The sequence below is a fragment of the Ovis aries genome, chromosome 5 (genome assembly GCF_016772045.2).
Source record: "Ovis aries strain OAR_USU_Benz2616 breed Rambouillet chromosome 5, ARS-UI_Ramb_v3.0, whole genome shotgun sequence".
In the NCBI taxonomy this organism is placed as follows: Eukaryota; Metazoa; Chordata; class Mammalia; order Artiodactyla; family Bovidae; genus Ovis; species Ovis aries.
In genome coordinates, this window is record NC_056058.1 from 5,540,218 (window position 1) to 5,561,073 (window position 20,856).

Consider the following 20,856-nt stretch of genomic DNA (forward strand, 5'->3'; position numbering starts at 1 on the left):
CTGGGGCCTGGCACCATGCAGAAGGGGGAACTGAGACTCAGAGGTGAGAAACCTGTCCTGGGAACTCACACTGGCCCCAGGTTCACTGCTGCTTCCGCTTACTACATGCCTACATGAGCCAGGCATGCAAGCCGGTGTGATGATAGCCTGGGGAGCCCCCGCCACCACCATCCACGGATCAGCCCTCGGTGAGCTGCGCCCATTACTGCTAGCTGTGTGCGCCTGGCCCCGGCAATGCGCTCTGCACAACTCAGCTCCTGTAACAGCACTGTCCCTTGAGTGGGCACACATCTGTAGCCAGCCCTCTCCAAGGGGAGTTAAGGCCAGCTCTGTGAATGACCAGAGCGAGACTCAACGCCTGCCCCCACCAAAACAGTCCTTTCTCCTCCCTGCTTGTCTGTGTCTTCCACACAAGGGGGATGTCGAAAAGATGTCACACGCAGCTGAGAGCAGCTCTGGGTACAGAGCAAGGGCAGAAGGGGAAACTGAGGCTCAGTAAGACCAAGGATGCCTGACCACTCCAGCTGGTGCCCCACCCGTAGTTAATCAGAGAGGCCAGACGTGCCTTGGTGCCCTCCCCTCTTCCCTTCACAGCCCGGGGTGGGAGTGTTGTGATAACCCACAGCCCCCATTTCCTGCTGGCCAGGAAGGAGCCAGGCAGAGGAAGTATTAAGAGGAGTAATATAAACACTTCCCCCTCCCCCCCGCCGTGGCAAGGTCTAGAAGGGGCAGCAGCCACCACCCTGAGCAGCCCAGCCAGCCGAGCAGTGCTGGTACACAGGGCAGACGCTGGGAGGAGATGGGCTTGGCGATGGAGCACGGGAGCCCCTATTCACGGGCCGGGAGCAGCTCCAGGGGCTGCTGGTACTATCTGCGCTATTTTTTCCTCTTCGTCTCGCTCATCCAATTCCTCATCATCCTTGGCCTCGTCCTCTTCATGGTCTACGGCAACGTGCACGTGAGTACTGAGTCCAACCTGCAGGCCACCGAGCGCCGGGCCGACGGCCTATACGGCCAGGTGGTGGGGCTCACGGCTTCCCAGGCCAACCTGTCCAAGGAGCTCAACCTCACCGCCCGCGCCAGGGATGCCATCAATCAGATGATGCTAAACGCCCGCCGAGACTTGGACCGAATCAATGCCAGCTTCCGCCAGTGCCAGGCCGATCGGGTAAGAACGCAGGCTAGACACTCACCCTGGGGACCTCAGGCTGGTCACCTCACCTCTCTGAGCCTCACTTTCCTCATCCATGAAGACGGGGATATTTTGCGTGACAAGCCCGTGTAGAGAAGTGATGCGTATTTCGTTCCATATCTCATGCAATATTTGGGACTTTGTTGCTGTGTTCAGTCACTAAGTCATGTCTGATTCTGCAGCCCCATAGACTGCAGCACACCAGGCTCCTCCGTCCTTCACTATCTCCCGGAGTTTCCTCAAACTCAAGTCTCTTGAGTCGGTGACGTTATCTAACCGTCTCATCCTCTGCGGCCCCCTTCTCCTTTTCCCGTCAATCTTTCCCAACATCGGGGTCTTTTCCAGTGAGTTGGCTCTTGGCATCCAGTGGCCAAAATGTTGGAGCTTCAGCATCAATCTTTCCAATGAATACTCAGAGCTGATTTCCCTTAGGATTGACTGGTTTGATCTTCTTGCAGAGTATTTGGGACATACTTAGACTGAAAAAAAATGATTTGTGGTCTATCTGGAATTCAAGTTGAACTGGGCATCCAGTCTGTTACCAGACATAGATGCTATATACATACTTAATATGTATACAGCACCCAGAAGGTGCTGGCATACACTAGCTGCAAATAAGAGCTGACTTAATAAACCACGAGAGTTGAGTTCTTCATAATTAGTATGAATGGCCCAGGTCTGCCTGAGGCGGGATGTTGGAAATGTTATTTTGTCACTGAATGCCAGGAGATAGGGAGAAGCTTTAAAACCCGTTTGCAGGGGGGAAATGGCCACCTGATGTGAAGAACTGACTCACTGGAAAAGACCCCGATGCTGGGAAAGCTTGAAGGCAGGAGAAGGGGCCGACAGAGGATGAGATGGCTGGATGGCATCACCAGCTCAGTGGACATGAGTTTGAGTAAGCTCAGGGAGTTGGTGATGGACAGGGAGGCCTGATGTGCTGTAGTCCGTGGTGTTGCAGAGTCAGACTCAACTGAGCGACTGGACTGAACTGAACTGAAGACAGGAAGTGGTTTTGGGGAGGCAGGGGAGCAGAAACGGCGCTTCCCTTGTGGCTCAGCCGGTAAAGAATCTGCCTGCAATGAGGGAGACTTGGGTTAGATCCCTGGGTTGGAAAGATCCCCTGGCAAAGGGAAAGGCAAGTGAGCAGAAACAGTTACCCCTGGGTCTTGTGGAGACTATCTCCCATTTCACACCCTCAGCTCCTGTCAAACTCACTCAACAAGATCCCCTGGGGTCTCTCTCACCCGCAGTTCCTCTGGGGAGGTTCAGCTCCCAGCAGACACTGAGAATAAGGACGCCTCTTCAGGCTTTGGCTGGAATGGGGTGAGAGCTGGGGTGAGCAGGGGAAGGGAAGTTTGCTAGGGGATAAGGGGACAGCCTCGCTTTCCCCCACAGCAGGTCTCTGGGCTGCTTGGGGCAGGGGACAGCCCCAAGTGGGAAGAAAACGTCTTTTCTGGGGCTTCAAACTACCCAGTCCTTGCCCCTGGGCAGGAAGGATGTGCGTGCCCCACCCCCATGAAACTGCCCAGTCAAGGTGGTGTCTCCCCATCTCATACCCCAGGGCAGGGCAGGTCCCCCTCAGACCCCCAGAATGGGGTGAGTCTCCCCTCAGAACCCTTCATGAGGCAAGGCCCTCCTCAGACCTCAGGGTAGGACCATGTACCCACCCAAGAGCCCCCCAGGCCAGGGCAGCCCCCTCCGTCTTCTTCGTTCCATTGGCTCATCTGGATCTTTCAGGACACAGATGGCCTTCCGGTCCAGGAACTGTTAGGAATCGCAGGATCGTAAAGTTTTATAGCTTTGTTTTTTCTTCTTCTGTTTTCCTTTTTTGTTTTGTTTTGGTCCCACTGCACGGGGATCTTGGGGCCTCCCAGGTGGCTCAGTGGTGAAGAATCCACCCGCAATGCAAGAAATGCAGATTTGATCCCTGGGTGGAGAAGATCCCCTGAAGAAGGGCATGGCAACCCACTTCGGTATTCTTGCCTGGAGAATCCCATGGACAGAGGAGCCTGGGCGGCTACAGTCCGCAGGGTCACAGAGAGTCGACCCGACTGAGCACGACCCCAGGGGTCTTAGATCCCTAACCAGGGATTGAATCTGCCCCCCTTGCAGTGGAAGTGTGGAGTCTTAGCCTCTGGGCCACCAGGGAAGTTCCTTTTTCTGTTGGTTTATTTTTTTATCGTAAAGTTATAGACTGGCACATCTTTGAATCCCAGATGCTCCCATCATAGAATATTAGAAATCTAAGAATCTGGGTCTTCACAACTTTGAATTTGAAAACCATAGCTTTTTTCCCCCTTTAAATTGACAAATTCTTCTGGCCTGGAACCCCTCAGGATTTTCTCCAAGGATCCCCAGAAAGTCAGTGCTAATGCTGGGGAAGGGCCCCCACCCTTGCCACGGCAGCGCCACGTGTGTGACGGTAGCGAGTCTTAGCCGCTGGACCGCCAGAGAAGTCCCAGAATTTTCTGTATTTAGAATTTGTAAAAATATCTTTTAGAAAGTTTATTTTATTGAAGTACAGTTCATTTACATGTTAATACCTATTGTACAGCAAAGTGATTCAGTTACACATATGTGTATATTAATATATTCTTTTTCCTATTTTCTCCATTGTAGTTTATTATAGGATATTAAAGATAGCTCCCGGTGCTACACAGTATGTAATAATCTCTTTGATGGTCAAATTATTCTGAAATAGGCCACTAGGCATCCTGCACTCTGGCTCCTGTGTCTTTTTGACGTAACTCCAGTAGTCTAAGCACTTCCTGGCTTTAAGTCCTAACAAATATTCCAGAAAACGCTTCAGATTGTTAATCCATGTTGACTAATCAGTGAGTTCTTTTCCTCTTAGTTCAGGGCAGCTGCTAGAAAGTGAGGGAGGGACTCCTGACTTGCTTCAGAAAGATGTACCTGAAAACTCCCTAACAAGAGAAGGTACTTTTTTGTTTTGCCAAATTGTGTTTGCTATTGTTGTTTAGCTACTAAGTCGAGCCTGACTCTTTGTAACCCCGTGGACTGTAGCCCGCCAGACCCCTCTGTCCATGAGGTTTCCCAGGCAAGATACTGGAGTGGGTTGTCATTTCCTTCTCCATCAGATTGCATCAGTTCTAAGTACGTGTTATTCTTCTCATCGTCTTGGCATCTGGGAACCTATACAGAAACAGAACTTTTGTATTTTGGGGAGCCACTTCCTTCAACTGGAAGAAAACCTCTTTCTCACTTCATCTTTGGATCCAACTTACACCCTTAGATCTTGCCTTTCCGTAGTTAAAGCTTTTGAAAACAGCACTTCCAGAGCCCTCTTTTCTTTTTTAAAGTAATTAATTAATTTGGCTGCGTGGGGTCTTAGCTGTGGCACATGGCGTTTTCCATCTTCATTGTGGCCTGCATGTTCTTTGGCTGTGGCATGTGGGATCTAGTTGCCTGACCAGGGAACAAACCTTGGCCCCCTGCACTGGGAGGGCAGAATCTCGGCCACTGGACCACGAGGGCAGTACCCCCAGAGCTCCTTTCGTTCTCCCCCACCCCCAGGTCATTAGCACAGGGTCAGCCTCCGAAAGGAGGAAGGCGAGAGAAAAGCAAACCTTCACCCCCCTCCTACCTTTACTTGTCATATTTCTACAGAGGCTTCTGCTTCCAAGTTTGCAAGGCACGCCCTTTGTTTATAAAGAAAAGTTATTTATAAAACTTTGTAAAGTTGAAATGTAATGTACAAGCTATACCACTGACCCATTTAAAGTGTACATAACCAAAAAAAAATGTAGATGAAAGAAAAAAATGTACATAACAATGATTTTTAGTACACTCACAGAGTTGGGTAACCATCGGTACAGTTTGGTTTAGAACATTTCATTACCCCCAAAAGAAAGTGTATCAGCAGTCACTTCCCTCCCCTGCTCCCAGCAGCTGCATACCTGCTTTCTGTTTCTATGGGTTTACTTATTCCGGATATTTCATTCAAACAGAAGCGGGCACTATATAACCTTTAGCGTCTGACTTCTTACACTCAGAGTGATGTTTTCAAGGTTCATCCACGTTACCACGGGTGTCAGAGCTTCATTCCTTTTTTGTGGCAGAATAACATTCCACTGGGTGGCTGGGTCACGCTTTATCCATTCGTCTGCTGATGAGACACTTGCGTTGTTTCTACCTTATGGATACTGTGTCTACTGCTGCTGTGAATATTTGTGTACAAGTTTCTGTCTGAACATAGACTTCCATTGCTCTCAGGTGTATATACCTAGACCTAGAATTGCTGGGTCATAGTGTAATTCTATGGAAAATAGATGGGGAAACAATGGAAACAGTGACAGACTTTATTTTCTTGGGCTCCAAAATCACTGCAGATGGTGACTGCAGCCACGAAATTAAAAGACACTTGCTTCTTGGAGGAAAAGCTATGACAAACCTAGACTGAGTATTAAAAGGCAGAGATATTACTTTGCCAACAAAGATCTGTATAGTCAAAGCTATGGTTTTTCCAGTAGCCATGTACGAATGTGAGCATTGGACCATAAAGAAGGCTGAGCACTGAAGAACTGATGATTTTGAACTGTGGTGCTGGAGAAGACTCTTGAGAGTCCCTTGGACTGCAAGGAGAGCCAACCAGTCAATCCTAAAGGAAATCAACCCTGGTTACTCAGATGAACTGATGCTGAAGCTGAAGCCTCAATACTTTGACCACCTGATGCAAAGAGCCAATTCATTGGAAAAGACCCTGATGCTGGGAAAGGTTGAAGGCAGGAGGAGAAGGGAACAATAGAGGACAAGATGGTCGGATGGCATCACGGACTCAATGGACATGCGTTTGAGCAAACTCCGGGAGATGGTGAAGGACAGGGAAGCCTGGCGTGCTGCCGTCCATGGGGTTGCAAAAAGTCAGACAGAACTAAGTGACGGAACAACAGCGGTGTAATTCTATGTTTAGCTTTTTGGAAAACTGCCAGACTATTTTCCACTGTGGCTCCATTATTTTTACAGTTCCACCGATACCGACTGAGAATTCTCTTTCTCCAAATCTGCACCAACACTTGTCCCTTCTTTTTTTGTTTTATTCATGGCCATTCTATATCATTCTGAGGTGATATCTTATCATGGTTTTTATTTGCATTTCCTGCTAAAGATGGTGAATATTTGTTGATGTGTTGGTTGACATGTTGTATGTCTTCTCCAGAACAATGTCTGTTCAGATGCTAGGTCTGTTTTGCAATTGGCTTGCTTTTTATTATTAATTTCTAAACAGTTTGCTTTTATATTTTCTGGTTACTAGTCTCATCATCAGACACGTGATTTGCAAGTATTTCTCCCATCTATGAGTTTTTTTCCCCTTTCTTGATGTTGTCCCCTGAGGCACAAAAGTTTTTAATCTTGGTGAGGCCCTATTTAGCTGTTTTCTCTTTGGGTGCTTGTGGTTTTAGTATCATACCTAAGAAAACATTGCTGGGACTTCCCTGGTAGTCGAGTGGCTAAGACTCCAAGCTCCCAATGCAGGGGGCCTGGGTTCAATCCCTAGTAGGGGAACTAGATCCCACATGCTGCTACTAAAAAAACCCACATGATCCCACATGATGCAACCAAGACTCAGCACAGCCAAATGAATATTTTTTAAAAAGGAAAGGAAAGAAAGCACTGCCAAATTCAAACTCGTGCAGAGTTAACACCTAAGTTTTCTTCTATGGAATTTTTTCATTTATGCCCTTACATTTAGGTCTTCGATACGTTTTGAGCTAATTTTTGTATATGGTGTGAGTTAGGGTGCAAATTTATTCCTTGGTATGTGACCGTCCAGTTGCGCCAGCACCATTTGTTGAAAAGAATCATCTTTCCCGTGAAATAATCTTGTCACCTGTATTAGTTTGCTAGGAATGTCCTAACAAAGTACCACAAATCAGGTGGCTTAAATAACAGAAATTTTTTTTCACAAAGCGCAGGATCAAGATATAGGCAGAATTGTTTCCTTCTAGGACTTCCCAAGTAGCTCAAAAGGTAAAGAAGCTGCCTGCAATGAAGGAGATCTGGGTTCAATCCCTGGGTCAGGAAGATCCCCTGGAGAAGGGCGTGGCAACCCGCTCCAGTATTCTTGCCTGGAGAGTTCCATGGACAGAGGAGCCTGGTGGGCTACAGGTCATAGGGTCACAAAGAGTTGGACACAACTAAGGTGACTAACATACAGGACCATCAGGGAGGGAGCCGTTGCGTGCCTCTCTCCCCGGCTTGCAGACAGCTGCCTTCTCCCTGTGTCTTCATGTCACGTCTGTGCATATCTGGGTGTCCAGGTTTCCTCCTATAGGAACCGCAGTCATTGCGGATTAAGGCCCACCCTAATGACCTCGTCTTAATTCAACCACCTCTTTAAAGATCCTGTCTGCAAAATAATTTACATTCTAAGGTCCTGAGGATTGCGACTTTGACATGGAAATCTGGGGCAGGGGACACAATCCAGCCCATATTAGAAAATCTTTTTTTTTTTTTCTTTTTTAAGACATTTATTTACTTATTTTATGGCTGGGCCGGGTCTTGGTGCTGCACGCAGGCAGTCTCTGGGCAGTGCATGGGCTTCTCATTGCAGTGGTCTCCCTTGTTGCAGAGCGCAGGCTCTGGGCATGCAGGCGTCAGTGGTTGTGACACGTAGGCTCAGTTGTCCCTTGGCATTTGGGGTCTTCCAGGGATTGAACCCATCTTCCCTGCACTGGCAGCCGAATTCTTTACCACTGAACCACCAGGGAAGCCCTTAAACGTCTATTTTTGATTGGCTGTAAATGTTTTCAAGATTGCTCCAGGTTATAAAATGTATCACTATATAATTGCCAAATAGTATTAATCATAAAACTTTTTTTTTTCCCTAGTTGACTAGAATGCCTAGGGGAAAGGGAAGAATTTTCTTTAACCCTTTTTTTTTTTTTTTTTGAATGAGAGGTTCTTTATATTCTATAATGTTTTACAATTTTCAAAAGTTTCACACACATGATTTCATATAATCCCATAATAACCCATTTAAAAAACATTTCCAACTCCTATATTGGCCTTTCCCTCTTCCCTCTCCCCACTGGTAACCACTAGTTTGCTCTCTGCGTCTGTGAGTCGGCTTTCGGTTTGTTATAGTCACTATTTTGTCCTGTTTTTTAGATTCTGCCTATCGGTGATACCATACAGTGTTTGTCACAGGTGCCCTTCAAGTCCGTCTGTGTTGGTACTTATGGCAAAATTTCATTCTTTTTTATGAATGTCTATCGTTGTCTATAATTGTAACAATTCTTGAAGATCAGACCAGCATCCCCTGTGAAGAAGCTATTGCCCTTGTGAGCTGTGCCAACACAGACCACCCGGCTGACAGATCTGGGTCCCCCGTCCCAGGGGTCTGGGTGGACCTAGGGGCAGGGGCCCCACAGGTGCTGGACACTGAGCTCTGTCTTGTGTCCCACCTGGCAGGTGATTTACATCAACAACCAGCGATATATGGCTGCCATCATCTTGAGTGAGAAGCAGTGCCAAGAACACCTCAAGGAAGCTAACAGGAGCTGCGATGGTGAGTGGGTGAGGGTTGGAGTCGGGGTTACGGGCCGTGGAGCGCAAGGTGGCAAGATTCCCCGGCCAGTGTCTTGGCAACTCCCGACCTTCCTGAGTCTTCTGGTCCTATACCCCTAGCTTTGGCCCTCTCGCTGACCCAGAAAGCCAAGACCCTGGAGGTGGAGCTGGCAAAGGAGAAGCTGGTATGTACCAAAGACAAGGACGGCCTGACAGTGGGCAAGCGAGTGGCAGAGGAACAGCTGGCCGAGTGCAGCAAAGCCCGGGACCAGCAGCAGCAGGAGCGGCAGCTGGCTGAGGACCGGCTGCGGAAGGTGCAGGCCTTCTGCCTCTCTCTGGACAAGAACAAGTTTGAGACGGATGTGCGAAACCTCTGGAGGGACTCCATCATCCCGCGCACCCTCAGTACCCTGGGCTTCAACTTGTACCACCCCCTCGGCTCGGAACTGCCCGCCATCCAGAGAGCCTGCGACAGCCTGCCCTCCATCATGACCTCCAAGGTGGAAGAGCTGGCCCGGAGTTTGCGGGCTGGCATCGACAGCGTGACCCTCGAGAACGAGAAACTCCAGCGCCAGAAACTGGAGGTCGAGCAGAGCCTGCGCGCCAGTCAGGAGGCCAAGGAGAAGGTGGAGAAGGAGGCGCAGGCCCAGGTTGTCAAGCTCCAAGCAGAATGTGCCCGCCAGACCCAGCTGGCCCTGGAGGAGAAGGTGGCACTGCAGAAGGAACGGGACAGGCTGGTCAAGGAGCTGGAGGAGAAGAAGCGGGAGGCCGAGCACCTTAAGCTACAGCTGGCAGTCAAAAGCTCAGCCCTGGAGACCTGTATCACGGCAAAGGTGGGTAGGGGGCCCTAGATTCAGGCTGCACTGGAGGGACGGGTCTGGAGGCCAAGTTGATGGTGATGTTGAACTTGGGTTTGAACTTGGCTTTTTTTTTTGAACTTCTTTTTGAGGTTGGCTTCCCGGTGTAGATTGGGTTTGTTAGGACTTGCTTGAGAGTTTCACTGATGTTAGGATTGAGGCAGAGCTTAGAAAGTGTATCAGCACTGAGAAAGGGGATGGGGTTAAGACTGGAGTTGGAGGTGTCCATCAGGTCCAAGGTTGAGTGAGTGTGTCCTTTGGGACACAGTTGAGACATCGAGGGTGGATTTAGACTTGAGGCTGGGACCGCACACGGGTGCCCATGAGTCTAGAATGGCTTTAGGGTTATGATCATGTTTGGCACAGGGTTTTACTGGCATTAGGACTGCGGTGCAGTTTGGATTGGGAATGATATCAAGAAAGAGATGAGGATTGGGGTTGAGTTTAGGAAGGCGGTGGGCCTCGAAATTGGCTTAGGGTTAGAATTAGGGACTCATTCAGTGTTGGTGTCAGGGTCAGGATGGATTTGAGTTGAGCTGAAGGATCAGAGGGTGCTGGATTAAGGACTGGGAGTGGCACTGGGGTTAGCGTGAGGGTTAAGGCAGGTCACAGGAAAGGCTTGATGTGAGTGCTGAACTTGTGTTTAGAGTTGGAGCGAGGTGAATTATTGGTGACTCCTGTGTCTAGAGTTGAGTTCGGTTAAGGTAAGGGTTGCGAGCAGAATCTCATTAGTCTTAGAACTAGGCTGCGTTTGGAATGTGGATTGTGAGGAAAGGTTAAAAGTTGGGTCAGAGGTTTCATGCAGAGTGGTCATTGTGTCTAGGTCAAGCGAAGAGCGAATCAAGGATTTCAGTGGTTTGGGGATTGCACTGAGGTAAGGCTGGAGTTGAGGCTTTGGTTGCTATAGGTGGTTGGTGGGGCTAGAGATGATTAGAAGTTTGGGGCTAAGGGTAGATTCAGCACTTCACGGGCATTAAGATTGGGGCTGGAATTGACCATGGGTTAGGAGTTGAGACTAAGCTGAGTTTAGGGTGGTTGGTTGGGGTTGAGTTGGGTTGGTGTTGGGATACATTTGAAGGGAAGGATTAGGTGATCTTGAATTAGAGCAGGGATATACCAGGGTTCCAGTGAGGGTCAGGGTTGGGTCTAGTGTAGAAGCTGGGTGGCTACTGATCTTGGGCTGAGGTTGGTTAGAATTCTAACTCAGGTAGAGGCTGAGGTCTAAGGTAGAGATGAGGTTGAGTGTAGTATTGGGAAAGTATTTATGGGTGGTCATAGGGGAATACAGGGTTGGGTCTCAGGGAATAAAGTTGTGGAGTAGATTTTTCATAGTGGCTGGGTCTAGGGGATGGGTTATGGTCAGAGTTAGACGTAAAGTAATAGATCAGATCTGTCACTGAGATTGGATTTGATTCTAAGGGAGGTCCTGTTTTCAAGTGAGGACCCAGCTTTAGGTAACCGAGTTCAGGACTGGTTGGATCTCAGGTTTGGAGGAGCTCCTTTAGGGCTGTTTGATGGCCTTGAGGGCGGGAGACCCGCTGGTCTGCAGAGCGGGTCAGCTTTGGTCTGGGACAGGGGGTTGGCCGGGTAGGCTCAGCTGGGGCCACGGGTCGGAGTCAGGGCGGCACTGAGGCTGTAGTGGAGGCCGAGGCAGGACCCCTGCAGAATGGGGTCTCTGGGGGGCTCCCAGTCATTTCAGGGCAGGTGGCTGCAGGAGGTTATATACCCATCCTTCTTCCATGGGTATCTGTCGGTTTCTCTGCCCTGGAAGGACCTCGAGTCTCTAAGAGTGTAGACAGGCAGGAAGCTCCCTAGGACCTGTGCTCGGGGGTGCTGGCCTCCCCCAGCCTCCCTGCATTCTTCTTCCCACAGTCGCAGTTGACGATTCCTGGGCCAAGACCTGCAGTCCCTGCCCACAACCCTCCACCTATCGGTGAGTGACAGAGGGCAGAGCCAAGACGGGGGGCGGATTCCACCTTGTATCCCGGATTGCCAGCCCATCCCTAGCCCTGGAGGCAGGGCTACCAAGGCACCCAGTTAGGCCTGACCCCTCCTTCTTTCGGCAGACCCAGCTAGCCTGGAGGAATTCAAGAGAAGGATCCTGGATTCCCAGCGGGCCCCGGCCAGCAACGTCTTGGTCTCAGCCAGGTGAGGCTCTGCGCTGTCTCAGGCTGATGGGGCAGTCTCAGGGTGTGAGCAAGGCTGGGTACAGGACTGGGGTGCGGTGGGGGCTCATATCACACTTTTTGTTTCCTTAATTGAGCACTTGCTGTATACTAGGCCCTGTGCTGGCACATTTGGCTTCCCTTGTGGCTCAGATGGTAAAGAATCTGCCTGCAACGCAGGAGACTCAGGTTCAAATCCTGGGTCGGGAAGATCCCTTGGAGAAGGGAATGGTAACCCACTCCAGTATTCTTGCCTGGAGAATCCCATGGACAGAAGAGCCTGGTGGGCTACAGTCCATGGGGTTGCAAAGAGTTGGACACGACTGAGTGACTAACACTTCATGCTGGGCCCAGGGTCAGAGCTGTGACCAAGACACACAGTTTCATTCGTGAAAAGCCTCTGAATATTGGGCCAGAGGGACAATGAAGGAGGCAGGGTAAGAAGAGTCACCAAACCCGCCGTGATTGGGTGCTTACTGTAATCTTGGCGTAGTCCTAAGCACTCCGCCCATTTAACTCGTTTAATCTTCAGAATCCTAACCCGTGGGTGAGCTACTGTTACCCCCACATTCTGGAGGAAGCAAATGAGGCATGGAGGGGGTGTGTGTCATGCCCCAGGTAACACAGCCAGAGCTGGGACGTGAACCTAGGCGATCAGACTCCAGACAGGCAAGAGAGAGCCTCGGTGAAGGAAGGGATCTTTGAGCTGGAAGGCGGACAGGAGCCGACCTGGGGAACGGCAAGGGGAACAGTCCCTGCAGGTGGCAAGAACTGCCGGGGCGAAAGCCTTGTAGCCCAGGAAGGGTAGGAGGGAGAGCAGTGTCTGAGGGTGACCCTGGGCCTCTCACTCCACCCTTCTGAGCCACACTTTCTAACTCTACAAAACTGTCAAAATTGTTGGGGGGTGAGGGTCTCTGAAATCATCTTCCCAGGTGTTGCAGTGGTAAAGAACCCGCCTGCCAACGCAGGAGATGCAAGAGATACTGGCTCTGTCTCTGGGTCGGGAAGATCCCCTGGAGTAGGAAATGGTAACCCACTCCAGTATGCTTGCCTGGAAGATTCCATGGACAGAGGAGCCTGGCTGGCTATAGTTCGTGGGGTCACAAAAGAGTTGGATGTGACTGAGCAACTGAGCACTCACATGCGCACTCTGACTGAGATTAAGGGCATGAAAATACTTTGCCAGCCATAAAGTGCTGTCCACAGCTGGCTGGAACAAGGGACCCAGAGCCTCGGTGGGGAGCATCAAGGGTGCCTGGCACATGATCAGGTCATAGCTCCATGCTTTTCCCCCGTCACCGCCCCCCCGAGCGCAGTCATCCTTTGGACAACAGCCTGTGCGTCATGGGGAAGGTGACTCAGGCCACGGCCCCTAGAACACCCTGTGCTCCCACCAGGGTTGCTGCTACACCCACCCCCCCTTTCAGGACCACGCTGCTGACCTAGGAGTCAAAGATTGGCTTTCCATTTGTAGTTTATGACCTGAGGCTCAGAGGAGCTTCTGGGATTTTTTCAGATCCCTCTGACCCCAAAGCCTGTGCTGTCCAAGGTTTTGCCAGGCAGCTACTGTCAAGCTGGATCTGTTTCAGCCCCAGGGTGCTAAACAAAGCCCATAGGATCCAAAGGACTTCCAAAAGTCTGTTACTAACTCTCCAGAGTTCTCCGCACCCAGCTCCATCTTCACTGTGTCTCTTCTTACATACTGCCCCTGGCGGGGAGCTCACCCCCCTTGCAGAACAGGTCCCCTCACTCTTTGACTAGAGTTTGACCCCGCTTTTTGAACAAACAGAGCTTTCCTCTCTCCATCTTGGCCTGAAGCCATCATGGCAAGGAAGGAGGTTCTATTATTATCCCCATTTCTCAGAGGAGGTAACTGAGGCCCCAGGGAAGTGATCAGCCCGGGGTCATGCGTCAGCAACTCAGGGCTGGAGCCAGACTCACCGTCCAAGCGTGTCTGGGTCCCAGCTGAGAATGGGGAAGCTCTTGACATTGTTTACCCCAAGTGACACACCCCACCCCCCTCCCCTCTGAGGAAACAATGTGTGCTTAAGCCTGGCCCCTCCTGCTTCTCTCTGCAGGATCACAGGAAGAGCCTCTGGCTCACAGGCTCCGGCTTGATTTGCTTCCCTCTGAGAGAGGGGCCAGGGACGGTCAGGCTGGAGTCTTCAGCTCTGGGTTTGAGTCCCAGTTCGTCCAGTTACTCACTGGACAAGCTGTGAATGACTGAGTTGTAACATCTGAATTTTACAGGCACCCAATAGGGAGGTAGATTCAAGGCAGGCTTCAAATCACCCATCCCATGGTGAAGACTGTTGATTGCTTTTCCACTCTTATGCCTTCTGGGCCTCCAGAAAGTCTGTGCTGTTGCTAAATCACCCCCATGCATCCCAGATCCTTGCAGCTTGCCTGTGCTCACAGAGGGAGGGAACATCCAGGCCTGCGCCCTGGCTGGGCTTGAGAACTAGGTCATGCTTCTTAACTGAACATTGTTATGTGGCTTTCTATTAGTGGCGAAAAGCGCTGAGCGTGTCAGTTTCTCAGCTGTGTCTGACTGTTTTTGCGACCGCATAGACTATAGCCCACCGGGCTCCTCTGGCCACAGAATTCTCCAGGTAAGGATACTGGAGTGGGTTGCCATTCCCTTCTCCAGAGGATCTTCCTGACCCAGGGCTCGAACCTGGGCCTCCTAAATTGCAAGCAGATTCTTTACCATCTGAGCCACCAGAGAAGCCAAATAGTCCAGCTTTCCTCTACTTAGTAAGACTGAGCTTCCTTTGGAGATCAATTTATATAATTAAAAAAACCCACAATGGACATAAAGACAAATATTAAGTAAATGTTGGTGTAGGGGCTCTGAGGTTGAAGATGAAGAAAGTCACAGTGTGGAAGGTTGAAGTTGGGACTTCAGCCCTGACTGTGAGCCAGGCAGACAGCAAGTGTCAACTCAAGTTCACTACCGTCACTATGATGATTCGTTTTATCGTTCAACCCATATTTCTTGAGCAGCTATTAGGTGCGAAGAACACAGGGAAGAATAAGGCATAGATATTCAAATTCCCACCCCCTGTATGACTGCCAGTCTAGTAGGGGAGATGGATAACAGACCAGATGAATGAGCTGTGACAGGGCCCCTTGGTAATGAGTGAGACAGAAAAGGGATGAGGGAGCTTGAAGAGGTTGGAATTTTCCACCAGGGGTCAGGGCGGGCTTCACTGAGGAGTGATACTTAAGCAGAGAACTAACCGTGAGGGAGGAGCCAGGAAGGGATTCCCTGCAGAGTGCCCCAGGCAGTGAGGCAGACTGTGCAAAGGTCCTGAGGCAGGAGCATCCATGCCTGGTGAGTTTGAATGAGGAGTTAGGTGTGGCTGGAGTGGAGTGATGGAGCGAGGAGTAGGAGGAGGTGAGGTCAGGGTGATGGCAGGACAGATCAGGCAGGGCCTTGGGGCAGCAGTGAGGACTTTGGGAGCCCTACGAGGGGCTGTGAACAGCAGAGGGCATGACCCGACTCAGGTGTTCACAGGCTCTTTCTGATTGCTGTTCTACGGGGTGAAGGCATGAACCTGGGACCAGGGGGAAGCCGACAGCCCTGGTCCAGGTGAGCAGTGGGGCTTAGAAAATGGGCCAGGGACGACCCTCCCTTGCAGGCTGGCGAGCAGGAGTGGTTAAAGATGTCTGATCTCTGTCAAGGCTGGCTTAAAGCCAGTGGATCCTGGTGAAGGACAGAGGCTGGAGCTGGTTGTGGGACGGGGCTGGGGGTGCGGGGTGTGGAATCTACGAACGTGAGGCTGTGGGGGCCCCAGGGAAGAGCCGGGGAAGGAAGGGAGGGGGCCAGCGGAAGCAGGACTTGGCTGAGGCCCCCACCTCCCCCATCAGGAAACAGCCTCCGCGTCAACCTCTGACCCCTCACGAGAACCTTTGCCAGACCAAGGAGGGGGAAGGGCATTCCAGACAGTGGGACCGCTCCTGCAGAGGCAAGGCGGAGGGGCAGGGTTGAAGGGATGGCTCTGAGAATTTGGGTGATGCTTGGACAGGTTTCGATTCCCCAGTGGGGAGGTCTGGGACTTGGGGGCAGAGTGGGTGGAGCCTTGAATGCCAGATATAGAAGATTTGGCTTTAAAAAAGCTGTCTTTGTCCTGAGGGTGCAGAGGAGCCAGGGAAGCCTGTGTAAAGGGGCAGGCTCTTTGGAAGAACTTTCCTGGGAATGAGTGAGGGGCTGGCTCTAGGTCAGTTCTGTATGGACAAAAGAAGGAAACTAAGGCCCTGCCTGGGGAGTCGGGGGTTCAGGGTGGAGGGCAGACTGGGGTAGCAGGGGCTTTGGATGAACTCCCAGGATCTCAGGCTCTTAGGGAGCAAAGGGGAGAGCCAGACAGACTGCAGCAGAAACCAGAACCTCTCTGAACCTCAGTCTTTTCAGCTGTATAATGGACAGGCACATACGTCAGTCCCACAGAGGTTCAACAAGATGAAATCTAAGGGGAGGTTGATACTGGTGTCGACTAAAAAAAATGTACAAAGTTAAATGCAAGTTAAGTTTTATCGGGGGCCATGTGAGGGCTGCAGCTCAGGAGACAGAAGCTCAGATAACTCTGAGCAACGGCTCCAAAGAAATAAGGAGGAGACGGTATATATGTGATTTTGGCAAAAGGGGAGTACATGAGATCAAGCACATATCTTTTCTGTAGAAAGCTTCTGCTAGTCACGAGAAACAGTTGTCACCATGAAGGATTTCAGTGCTTTTCTAGATATGAAAAGATACAAGAATTGGGCTCATAAAATTAGCTCCTGAGACTATGTAACTATTAAAGACCTGTCCTGTGCTCGTTTCGGCAGCACATATACTAAAATTGGAACGATACAGAGAAGATCAGCATGGCCCCTGCGCAAGGATGACACGCAAATTCGTGAAGCGTTCCATATTTTTTTAAAAAATAAAAAACTAAAATAAAATTAAATAAAAATAAATAAATGTTGATTTTGCCTTTAAAAAAAAATAAATAAATAAAATAAAGACCTGTCCTGCCAGCTTCCTGGAGCGCAGAGTGCCTCATTTCTGCCTTCTCCTCTGAGCTCCGTCAGGGGGTGTTGGAGGTCAGCAGCTGCAGCAGCACGTGGTTTAATCCTTGCAGAGGTAGATGGCAGTGCCGTGGCAAGTGCCAGTTTGTGGCTGACACCAGGAAGACCCCTAGGGTTCTTGGGAACAAGAAGGGGCCCAAGGTAAGAGGCAGGCCCAGGCAAGGTTTCTCCTGCTATCTGCCTGACTGACTATTGTATTCCCATCTCCTTTCTGCTCCAGTGGCTGAGAAGGCTCCAGGCCCCGCTGACCGAGGGTGGCCCGACTCACCTGTCTGGAGACCAGGTGCAGCGAGACGCCCGCAGCGTGGGACACCGCCAGGGTGGCGTCAGATGACCTCCCTCACACACACTAAAGTGGGCACCCTGGGCCTGCGTCCTCTGCTCACCCTCGCCCACACCCTCCCTGCACGGCCTAATACTCTCACACAGACTCACACCCGCACCACACAATCCCTCACTCTTAAACACTGTGACGACATCACAGATGCACTGACGTCACGGGGGCAGCTTGGTGACGTCACACAGAGACAAGGCAATGACATCACGGAGATGCATGGCGGCATCACACACGCACTCTCTGCCTAGCCCTTGCCCAAAGTCACACCCCTTCGTGCACCCAGGCCAAGGCACCCATCGTATCCCACTTGTTTAGAGCATTGTAGTGCTCCAGGTCTGAGGAAGTGAGAACAGGAAGACATTCACCGTCTTCCTCTCCTGAGAGCTTCTAGGCCCCCCTGGAGAGGGAATGTCTCTGATCCAGGGGCCCCCTCAGAGCCCGAGAGGGGGCTGCCCCTTCATCCTTTCTTCCCCTCACCCAGTCCTGCCTGTGGCCCGTATAAATGTTAGCAGCACTACATAAATGTTATCGAAACCCTTCAAAGTCTCCTGAGTCATGATTTCTGCTTTGAAAAGGCACCAACAGGCTCTGAGTGGCCAAAGAACGAGGATTAAGATGCAAGTCGCAAAACCGCATCCCCAGCATCCCCAGAACAGGAGACCCTTCAACCTGGAACAAACACGGGTGGACACCAGCTTCCCTCAAGACGCAGGCCATCTCCATGCCCATGTGCATGCTAAGTCACTTCAGGCCATCTCCATGCCCATGTGCATGCTAAGTCACTTCAGGCCATCTCCATGCCCATGTGCATGCTAAGTCACTTCGGTGGTGTCCGACTCTAGCCTGCGCCAGGCTCCTCTCTCCTTGGGATTCTCCAGGCAAGAATACTGGAGTGGGTTGCCAGGCCCTCCTCCAGGGGATCTTCCGGACCCAGGGATCAAACCCGCATCTCCTGCGGCTCTTGCGTTGCAGGCAGATTCTTTACCATTGAGCCAACGGGGAAGCTCGAGGCATCTCTATATGTGAAGAGAAATGGCAAAATCATATAATCAATAAGGGTTATATGAAATGCCTACAGAGCCCCACATTATGACAGCAATAATATGAATTTAGTGCTTCTTTAAAATAGATTAAAAAAATTTTTTTAAGCAGAAATTGAAAAAGCAGCTTCTTTCTTGTTCATTTTTTATTGTAGTGGAGTTGACTGGGGCTTCTCCTGGTGGCTCAGCAGTAAAGAATCGCCTGCAATGCAGAAGATGAGGATTCGATCCCTGGGTAGGGAAGATCCTCTGGAGGAGGAAATGGCAGCCCACTCTGGTATTCTTGCCAGCAGAATCCCATGGACAGAGATGCCCTGGCATCCGTGGGGTCGCAAAGAGGCGGACACGATTCAGCCACTGAACGCACAACACACACAGTTGATTTATAATGCTGTGAGAGTTTCAGGTGTACAGCACAGTGATCTCAGCTATACATATACATACCTATATTTAAAAAGCAGTTTCTTGGACTTCTTTGGTGGCCCAGTGGTTAAGAAGCTGCCTGCCAAGGCAGGGGACACAGGTTCGATCCCTGGTCCGGGAAGATCCCACATGCTGTGGAGCAACTAAGCCTGAGCACCACAGCTACTGAGCCCGAGCACCCTAGACCCATGCTCCCGCACAAGAGGAGCCACCACGCACACTGCAAAGACAGGGTGGCCCCCGCTTGCCTAATTCGAGAGAGCCCGTGTGTAGCAACAAAGACCCAGTGCAGTCAGAGTAAATAAATTTTTAAGGCAGTTTCTTCAATAAATACAAATTGGTTTCTGAAAAAGCAGATTGTCTACCTGTAGCTTTTGTTTTTGGTAGGTTTGCAAAGATTTCCCCAGGTACAGATAATTACTGAGGAACTGTAGCCTGTTTTGCAGGAACTCCTTATTCCAGAACAATTTCACAAAAGTCCCAGGCATTTGTTTTTTGGGGGGGATTTTTGGTGGGAAGGTAGATGTTAGAAAGGGCATCAGTGTCCAGTTTGGGAGCACTTCAACTCACTGATCACTAAATAAGTAGGAAGCCAGAGAAATTTTGCACATTAGAGGGACCCAGGGAAATCACATCATACCAATTAGACTGGGGTGGGGGGAAGGAAAAGGATAAAAAGCCATAATCCCTACTGCTTGTGAAGATGTAGAAAAAAGGGCATTTTCCTACAGGACTGGTAGAAATGCCCATCACATACTGGCCCTTTTGGAAATAAGTTTAATGATATTTAATAAAAGTGAAGACAGGGAATTCCCAGGCAGTCCAGTGGTTAGGACTCCTTGGTTTCACTGCCAAGAGTCCAGGTTCAATCCCTAATCGGGGAACTAAGATCCCACAAACTGTGGAGTGGCGGTGGGCGGGGTGGGGGATGGAAAGTGAAGACATACAAATCCTTTGATTCTGCAACCCCATTCCTAGCACTTTGTCCCCGAGAAGCAGAAACTCCAGGAAACAAAGCAAATGGTCATCGGTGGGAGAACAGCCTAAAAATTGTCATCTAGAGTCTCAGCTTGTCTGTCCCCAATCCTCTGTCCCCCCAGCCCAGCCCATCCCCTGGGACCTTGGACGAGGAGATGAGTCACGAGGAACCAGAGCTGGCAATGCCACGCTTAGGGCAGGCTAGTCAGGAGGGACAAAGGAGCGATATTTCCTGGATACGGAAACCCGAGCGAGAGACAGGCCGCTGCAGGAAACACTCGGCTGGGGCCCCGCCAAGCAAGGGCAGGAGGGTCAGCCAGGCCCAGCCGCCCAGACGGGCCAGTCTGGAGGCCCCAAGGAAGCCGGGACGTCCCTGACCCTGAGCCTACTGCCTGAGCAGCCAGGAATAAGGAGTCCTGGGGGGGACGCTGGCAGCAGCCAGTCCTGAGTTTGGGTTCCAAACCCCGACATTCCTGCATTCAAATTTTGGCTCAGTTGCTCTCAGCCTCCATTTACTCGCCTAGAAATGAGTGTAATAATAATGATACAAGGGAGGGGGATCCAGGAAGGGGGGGACACACGTATACCTGTGGCTGATTCATGTTGTTGCGTGGCAAAAAACATCCCAATATTGTAAAGTAATTATCCTCCAATTTAAATAAAGAAAATCATCATCCTAAACGCTCTGGGCCCACGGGTGCAGGTCTTTGACTCTTGGCTGGTCTCTCCCATTCAGAGCATCCTAGGATATCAACCTTCCAACCAGCTCGGTGGGCTATAGTTCATGGGGTCGCAGAGAGTCGGACACGACTGAGGGACTAAGCACAGCACAGTCCCAGGTCAGCCCTGCAACACCTGGGCCCCAGCCTCCGCCTCCTTTGTAGCCTCCTTGCTGGTCCAGAGGGACCCATTCATCCCAGGATCTGACCAGGCGTCTCTCCCACTCACACCCTCGCCGGCTCCTTAGTACCCTGGGAATAAGGCCCAACTCCTCAGCTCTCTGTGCCCTGCCTCCCCAGAGCCGGTGCAGCTGATCTACACATACTCTGTGACCGAAGATTCGGTGACTTTTAATCTGTATTGTGCCCTCAGACTAGAGCGCTTTGTTCTCGCCTGCCAATTCCCCAAGGCCCCACGCTAGAGATCGCTCCCCCTGGCAGCCCCTCTGGATGCCCCAGAGTTCTTGCTCCTTCTGGGTACTTCCCCTGCACCATCCCTCCCTCTTTCCAGCCCTGATCCTGGAGCTCTGACTTCTCCAGGC

At 50.8% G+C, this 20,856-nt stretch overlaps 1 protein-coding gene and 1 non-coding gene across 2 annotated transcripts; both read left to right on the top strand.

The window, feature by feature from the left end:
• Nucleotides 1-745: 745 nt before the first annotated feature.
• PLVAP (plasmalemma vesicle associated protein) lies at nucleotides 746-17,697 on the top strand. Its single transcript, XM_004008430.6, has 6 exons — nucleotides 746-1,168; nucleotides 8,627-8,723; nucleotides 8,843-9,555; nucleotides 11,452-11,512; nucleotides 11,646-11,727; nucleotides 17,038-17,697. Exons 1-6 carry the CDS (start codon nucleotides 800-802, stop codon nucleotides 17,042-17,044), a joined length of 1,329 nt encoding a protein of 442 aa, XP_004008479.2. The 5' UTR covers nucleotides 746-799; the 3' UTR covers nucleotides 17,045-17,697.
• On the top strand, nucleotides 16,559-16,665 carry LOC114115128 (U6 spliceosomal RNA). Its single transcript, XR_003589610.1, has one exon. It is a non-coding gene; the product is annotated as a U6 spliceosomal RNA (small nuclear RNA).
• Nucleotides 17,698-20,856: the final 3,159 nt, after the last annotated feature.